Raw genomic sequence first — 8543 nt, forward strand, 5'->3', positions numbered from 1 at the left:
GGGGTGGGGGGGGGAGAGGGGGGAGGAGTCTGTGACAGCTGTAACACACACACACACACACACCTACTGTACACAGACAGAGTGAAACTCATCCAGTTTGATCTCTCTGTTCCTCCGACATATCCCTTCAATCTCACCCATATCTCCCGTCTTTCTCCCCCGTAACAAAGGGGGGCGCTCACGAGGGGCAGACAGTCATCAGAACTGTTGCGCAAGAACCAAGTTTCAACAATGGAATCAGGAAATCAAACAGAGGAAGAAAGAGAAAAACACAAGATCGGGTTTACGAGAAATTTAACGCAAAACGAACAAACGACATTTGCTGCGACGTTTGTGTCGGTGTCACGGGGGTCAAAGGTCAAAAGGGGAGGAGTCTTTTGTCGCCGTCTCCTTATTGACCGTCCACAGAATGACTCCAACACTGGATTTACAATTAATCCCAATTAACCGTTATTGGTCGTTATTTGTCAGGAAAAAACAAAAAAAAAAAAGAAACTTTAAGAAATCGTAGACCAGATGATGTCAGAGATAAACTGGGCGATGACATCATCAACTGGTGGAGATTACTAGTTAACCAGTTGAAACTCTAACCAGGTAAACTGGGCTGAAGAGTTAACTAACAATTAACACAAAAAAACTCTCAGTGACTCTGAGGTGACGGTGTTTGAGACTTTCATGGAGTCAAGTGGTCAATAAAGGGGGGAGGGAGGGGGGAGAGAGAGAGACTGGAATCACCAGCAGAGGTAGAAGGAGGAGAAGGAGAGGGGGAGCAAGAGTCTGATAATTGGCAGCGAGTTGCGGCTGCGTTCACCGCTCGCCAGGCGGCACAGCTTGAACTTAAAGCGCTGCTGCGGCATAATGAAGATGTGGCCCGCTAATTAACATATGGGCCGCCAAACAGGTTGGTTGGCACGCGGCGCGCTCAAAACTCCAAGGTAAAGTTATTATTGGGGAGTAATTAGCGCTACGAAGTTAATGCGCCGAACAATAGCTGCCAGCGCCGCGCAATATGGCTCTCATCTGAGCGCCGCAAAATAGCCCCCGCTAAAGTGCGAGTCCCACAGCTAAAATCTGTTGGCGACCATATGCTGCGGCAATTAATGCAGGACCTGCGCGACCTAATGCTGAAGAGGGGAACGCGTGAGCGATAGAACCAATAATTAATTTGGTGAGAGAGAGAGAGAGAGAGAGAGCGATAGCCGCCTTTTAATATTTGTCCATTAGGAGCTGCTGCTGTGGACAGCGTCTATTAGAGGCTAGCCTGCTGTGAGAGTCAGGGCTAACAGTTCACACACACACACACAGGTACATCTGTGTGTGTGTCAGCGCAGGGAAACAGCGACTTGGTCGGGGTCCAGCTCCGGAGTGTGAGTGTGAGTGTGTGTGTGTGTGTGTGTGTGTGTACAGCACATAGGTAAAACAGGAATTACCCCGGTTGTGGTGTAATGGGAGTTATTAAACAATTAGACAGGCAATTAGCTTAGCCGCTGCTGTGAGCACAGAGTACAGAGGAGCCGCTGTGTCGGACTGGAGTCACCGAGTCAGAGGTTTGACTTGTTTTTTTTAAATTAAAAGTCCAAAAATAGAGAGGAGACAGAGGACGGACTTGTCACAGCGTCAGCCATTACCATCGTAGATTAGCTCTAATACGACGTTTGTTAGCGGCTGGTCGACTAGTCATCAACTAGTCCAGACTCTGAAACAGCGTCACCTGGTTCTGAGAGAAACAGACATGTAGTTGGAACCAACTCTTTGTGACTGTTTAAAAAAAAAAAAAAAAAAAAAAAAGAAAGTTTGTATTCATTAACAGGACACAGTTCTGTTCCAACACCTGCACCTGTGTGTGTGTGTGTGTGTGTGTGTTCATGTGTGTGTTTCTCCAGCTAGCCTCAGAGCCACTCGGCAGGTGAGCTCCTTTCATCCCTGCTGCGCTTCCCCTCCGCGGCACCCTCAGTTGTCCCGGGCGACACCAGGGGGAGCCGCGGAGACGAGAGCCTTAATTAGAAGCCGAGGAGCACGGAGGGGAGAAAAGCAAAAGTTTGAGGAAATGTGCTCACCCCTCCTGGCCTAACAAGAGGGGCCGTAGCGGGGGGTGAGGGTGGGTTTGTGTGTCTGCGAGGCGAGGCGCGCACACACACACACACACACACACACACACACACACGTTCTGTCGTACTTCTGTCACTTGGAACGGGAGAAAAAAGGAGCACGATTGTTTGGTTGTTTTTACGACGTACGATAAATCTGAATGTAGAGTCAAAGGTTCATTTACGCTAACGGCTAGGAATAAGGGTGAGATCAAATGAAGAGGGTGACGTTTTAAAAACAAATATCAGAACAAAATCCTAAAGTAGAAAATTTCGATTTTTTACACTAAACTCTCGAATTTTGCGCTAGAGCGACAAAAAAAAATGTTTTAAAACTTCACAGCTGCACTTTTGCTTTTACCAACCCTAAACCTGGGTCACACCAGACTGGGTCACACCTGACTGGGTCACACCTGACTGGGTCACACCTGACAGATGGGTTCAATTCCTGGTTCATTGATAAACATTTCTGTTTAGAAACGTCCTCAAAACTTTTACAACTTTTAGTTTTGTTTTTTTTTACGTTTTGAGGATTTTATTCAACATCAGACACGCGGCCTGGATCAGACCAGCCTCACAGAGCGCTGGACAGTCAGTAAGTGTATGACTGGCCAACTGACTGACTGATTAATCCACAGCTACTCTGTGATTGGTCAGATTCAAAAATTGTATTTGATTGACAGCCCCTAATAGAAGCAGTTTGCGTCTCAATATTGCGACTCATCGTCCAGTTTTATTATTGCGTTAGCTGAGCTCAGGCAAACTAAGGCCCGGGGGCCGGATGCGGCCTGTTTGGCTTTTTAATCCGGTCCACCGAACTTGTCCAAATGATATCATTTATTTATATTATCATTATACGTCTGCCTTTTCCCTGCAATAGATGAACGAACGAACGCTGCATCTACCTGTTCCTGACCGCGCCCACCCTGCCCCCCCGCTGTTCAATTTTAGGACAATTGTGGACCGTGAATCAAAAAGTCTGCCCACGTCTGGACGAGCTTGTCGACCTGAGTGTCCAGGTCTGAACAGTGGACACGGTCACGTCCATGCTAGCTGTTATTTCTGCGTTTTTCTGTTTTATTAATTTAAAAAAAAAAAAAAAAAACAGACACGAGGACAATAAATAATTTGTCCATTTTGGTCACGACTGATGTTGGTCGCTGTTTTTTTTTTTTTCCTCTCTCTCCCCTTGAGCTTGAATATTCAGTTTATTTCATCACCTCTTCCAAGTGGACAGTTGAAAGAATTCTTCACAGTCGTTCGAGGTTAAGAACGAACAAAGCCAAAGATGTGCACACACACACACACACACACACACACACACACGGACAGCTGAACTCTGCCTTGTTGGGGAGAAATGCAATCACGAGGGGCTTATCACACACACACACAGACACACACGCGGCCGACATGCTGAACCTGGCGCCCCCTCTCTGGCAGACCATTGTATTGTGGGATTGTGCGAACCATCTCTTCATGAATGATTAAGCGGTGTGTTCCTCCACGAGTCTTTGATGATGAGTGTGTGTTTGATCATCAGGCGAGGCTGCGGCGCTCGCTCTCTGAAACGTCGGCGATACGTCGTCCAACGCCAGAGCCGGCGGAGGCCCGCGTTTTACATCCGACCGCCGGTCGGTGTCGGCCGCCACTTTGATGTGTGGAACATACGTGAAAACACGGGTTGTTGTAGCGACGCCCCCCTCCCTCCTCTGTTGGTAGTGTCTCTCTCTCTCTCTCTCTGTCTCCCTGTGTCTCTCTGCCCACAGCTGCCGCTGCGTGTGAGAAACTATTGTTGGACACGTTCAACGGAGAGACGCTTGTTTGGGAAAAGGTTGCAAAGTCATGGGAAAAGAGCGCTTTGTCTCGGCGGGTCGTGAGGGAGTGAATCATGAGCGGACGTTCTGACAGCTACACACACACACACACACAGCTGTGGCACACACACACACACACACACTGGAGAATGCACAGAGGAATCCTCAGAATGTGCTTTAACTTTTTTTTTTTCTTTTTTTGTCAATGGCTCAAAAAGGAGAACAATTCAGAGTTTTACTCGCACAAAGTCAATAAACACAGCTGCTACACACACACACACACACACGATATCATGAAGTCTCTTATCACACAAAGTGTGTGTATGGTCAAACTCTCTGGAGGAACGGGGATATCTGTGTGTGTGTGTGTGTGTGTGTGTGTGTGTGCGCGACGTCCTTTTTTGGACAGGGTGTTTCTCTACGACACAAAGCCAGTCTTTCTTAGCTCCAAACTCAGTGTCGTCTGCCTCCACAAAGGCGACGGCTATTCATTCTGGGCCACCTGGACCAACATAGAGGCTCCAGTGTCGCCCTCCCCTCCTCCACTTCTCCCTCCACCCCTCGACCCCCCCCCGAACGGACAATACCTCCATTTTTAAGTTTACATACCCGCCCGTTTTTTTCTCTTGACCTACGACAACCGGAGTCGTGGTGAACAGGCAGCGTCTCTCACTTCGTTAGCCTCCTCTAATCTGTGTTTACCGTCCGCCTGATTCGATTTGTTCAACGTCGTGGTCAAAACAAGGACGCTCCCGCTCACGAACCGTCGACGCTGTTTGTGTTCCTCGCCGCGTGAGTCAGCTGACCAGGTCTGGCCTTGAGCTGGACGGACTTGATAAGTCGACGTGTCGATGGCTGGGGCGTTAGCCGTGTTAAAAAACGGCCTGTTTGACGGGAATAAAACCGAGTTAGCATGTGGCTAATGCTGTTAGCATCTAAATATATCGGAAAGTCGAGCCATATAGTTTGGAAAATCTGTCTCTCAGCGTATTACTTCCTACTTCCTACCTATATATGTATATCTAATATGTACCCACTTATGTACTATGTTGACAGTACTGCTGTTGTTAAAAAAAACCTCAATATATCGTCTGTGTCTATAGTATCACAGTATATTGCAATATATGGTATTATTGTCCCATATTGGGATACGTATCGTATCGCCAGTTTCTTGCCAATACACAACCCCTAGTATATATGTACACGTGTATATATGTATATGCACGGTACATATATACTGTGAGTATATATGCATATATATATATAAATATATATACATATATTTATATATATATAAATATATGTATATATATTTATATATATAAATATATATACATATATTTATATATATATAAATATATGTATATATATTTATATATATAAATATATATTTATATATATAAATATATATTTATATATATAAATATATATACATATATTTATATATGTACATATATTTATATATGTACATATATTTATATATGTACATATATTTATATATTCAGTGCAGTTTATATGATGCGTTTCTGCCTGCGTTTCTATGAAAATACCGTAGGTCGAAGTATGTGCTGTATCAGTTATACTACAGTACTCCACCAGTGAAGTACACGGTGGAGTACTTCACTGGTGGAGTACTCTTGTTAATACTTCACCGTGTGACTCCACACTAACCTATAAATACAGTACAAACACAGACTTAGATCCAGGTCAGATCCCCAGGTCACCGTGTGACCCACCGTAATGACCGGACCGGTCCACCGGGTGGCTTTGGCTCGGGCTCCTCAGTCTGTTGTATTGCTCTGTTTCCATAAATCGCCCCCCCCCTCGCCCCCCCGCCCCCCCGCCCTCCCAAAAAATATAAAAACAAACCCAGATTTTTCCGAAGTCTGTTTCTTTATCTCGACACTGTCTCCTGGCTGAGCGGCTGATTATAGATTTGTTCAACACAGCTGCCGCTAAACCGCCGCCGCCGCCACCGTCTCCCCCTAATCCCCCCCGCTCTGTGTCCGTCTGTCTCGCCGTCCGTCTTCAAACACCTCTGCCGTCACAGTGGAACTGTCATCAGGAACCCGAAAAAAAAACGGCTGAACTCAAACGGCATCAGCTGATTTCTCCGAGCGCCCGGTGGTTGAACGCTCTGTCCCACACACACACACACACACAGACATACACACACACACAGACACACACACACACAGCTCACCTGGATCTGCTGCTGCAGGAGGTTGATTTTGTGCTGCTGCTGCAGGAGCTGCTGCTGTTGTCGGGCGATCTGGGGACAGGAAACACAACGCCGTTAAACCCCCGGGGGTAAACGTTGTTGGGTTAGGTGTGTGTGAGTGTGTGTGAGTGTGTGTGTAGAGACACATCTGTGTGTCCCTGAGTGCTGATGTCGACAGAACCTTCTGAAATATTAGAGATCTGGTCTCGTCTGGACTCTGCAGCCCGGTGGACATCGGGGGTATTACATCACACACTCACATTAATGTGTGAAACTGTGTCTGTTTGTGTTGACGTAGACGTACACATACGCACTAACAAACTGTCAATCGCCCCCCCACCCCTTTAAATCCCCCCATGCTGCCTTGCCCCTCCATACATTTGAATTCTCAATCCCTGGTCCGTGGACTGCTGGTGGTCCATGGGTCGTTTCGTTCCGGGCCACAGAGAATTAATTAAATAACTAACTTCATTTATTATTGGATTATTTTTATTTATTTTCTTCATTTTTTTTCGAATTTTTCAAAGTAATACGTCTTTACTACAGAATAAAGTTATATTTTATTTTGAAAATACGTCAACTCTGCCACTTTGACTCCTGTGCAGAAACTCTCCAGAGAAAAGTAGTTCAAACCTTTTTTTTTTTTTTTTTTTTCCCTCCGTTCTCGTACAGCAGGAGTCATTTAGTGCGCTCTCCAGTGGAATGCAGCTGAGGGCGCTGTAAGGTTTTAACGTGTTAGTCACAGGTGATTTACCCTCACAGCTGTGTTTATATTTTAGTTTTTAGTTTTTAGTTTTTTTTTTTACTTGAGTGTTTCCGGAGGCAAAACAAAAAAATAAAACAAAAAAAAAAAAAATAAAGCCACAACAAAGCGGGGAGTCCGCCTGGAAGACTGTAGCCCTGGAACCTGAATTAAGACAGTAGCTGGTGTGTGTGTATTTGTGTGTGTATTTGTATATTTGTCCGTCCAACTCCAGCCCTACATGAAGTAGGCTGGTTCCTGAGCTCACATCTTGAATCTCAAAATCCAATTAAACACTCTATGAAGTATATATTTCTAAATATATTCAGTTATATTTAAACTATGTGTGTATTTATATATTTATATATGTATATGATGTACAGTGGAGTTTTCAAAGTAAGAAACTTTTGCAAGATTTTCCCCGCGATACAAGGAAACATCGGGTGACTCAACCGAGCCATTTCTATTCGACACTATGTGGCGCTGTCGCGTTCTCTTTTTTATAACAACAATATTAAATGGTTTCTTAATTATTATTATTTTGTACTATGAATATATTTGTTTATATCTATGTTTTTGACGGAGGGTAATTTTAATTTAATTCATTAATAGTATATTTCTGGGTATATTTACGAGTACTGCTGTGGAACCGATTAAACTTGTATCTCGACGCCCCACTGTATATTTATATATTTATATATTTACGTCTATATTTTCAAATATATTTCACCGTTTCAGCCGACAATCTATTTTCAGATATGTCGCCTTGATTAAACACAGTTCTGCCACGTTTGCGTACGTTTCCAGAGGAGGCGCTCGGCACTCGGCGCTCGGCGCCGGTGGCGCGGCGTGATCCTGTACCTGGTCTTGTTGCTGCTTGGCGAGCTCCATCTGCTGCCTCTGCTTCTCCATCTGTGAGGCCGCCAGTTTCTTCTGCTCTTCATGGGCCGCCAGGAGCTGCTCCCTCAGGCTGCTCAACTGACCAATCATGCCCATTAGCTGGCGCTCTTTCTCTGCCAGGCTGTCTGGAGTACCTATGTGAAGAAGAAAAAAAAAGAGAGGGGATGAGGGGAAAGGTCGAAGGTCAGGTGGTAGCTGTTGAAACACAAGTGCAAGACTTGGCTGAGATTACACTATAAAAAAAAAAAACTGGGTCGGAACTCTGCTGTCGTCAGCCAGAGAAAAATACGATGCACTTAAAAATCTGTTCAGACTGAGACGGAGAGATCGACAGACCGTCGACCAAATGCTACAAACGCTGACTGCGGTCGTCGATCGCCCTTCAGTCAAACCACAGAAAGATGTTGTTAATTATGAGCCTGCTGCCGCGTCCTTCAGAGAGAGAGAGAGAGAGAGAGAGAGGGTGAGGGAGAGGCCGTCAGTGTCGGATTAAATCTGTTTAAAAAATAGTCAACTGTACCTTTAATACGGAACAGAAACGTAAAAAAAAAAAAAGACGGAAAAATTAGATTTTGATTTGAATAAAACTGCAGAGAAATAAAGATGTCGGAGAGACGATGTGGAAATATGACGTTAAAACAACTAAAGAACTGTTTGAAGCCGGACGTCTTTTTCCTGGTGGAGGGAGGGGGTCAAAGGTCAAAGGTCAAAGACATGAGGGGAAATGAGGAAGGAACAACAAAGGGGTGTAAAGCTCTACGTGGCTCGTTGGTCAACTT

The 8543-nt window shown here is 45.1% G+C and overlaps 1 protein-coding gene across 1 annotated transcript in view; it reads right to left on the reverse strand.

Moving 5' to 3' along the window:
* The window catches only part of sox5 (SRY-box transcription factor 5), a 78361-nt gene that overhangs the window by 24332 nt on the left and 45486 nt on the right, over nucleotides 1-8543 (reverse strand). The window contains exons 5-6 of the mRNA XM_025057277.1: nucleotides 7726-7898; nucleotides 6105-6173 (exon numbers count right to left, since the gene is read on the reverse strand). Coding sequence (XP_024913045.1) covers nucleotides 6105-6173; nucleotides 7726-7898 — 242 coding nt within the window. The remainder of the gene's footprint in view (nucleotides 1-6104; nucleotides 6174-7725; nucleotides 7899-8543) is intronic.

The sequence above is a fragment of the Cynoglossus semilaevis genome, chromosome 8 (assembly GCF_000523025.1).
Source record: "Cynoglossus semilaevis isolate Cse_v1.0 chromosome 8, Cse_v1.0, whole genome shotgun sequence".
Classification (NCBI taxonomy): Eukaryota; Metazoa; Chordata; class Actinopteri; order Pleuronectiformes; family Cynoglossidae; genus Cynoglossus; species Cynoglossus semilaevis.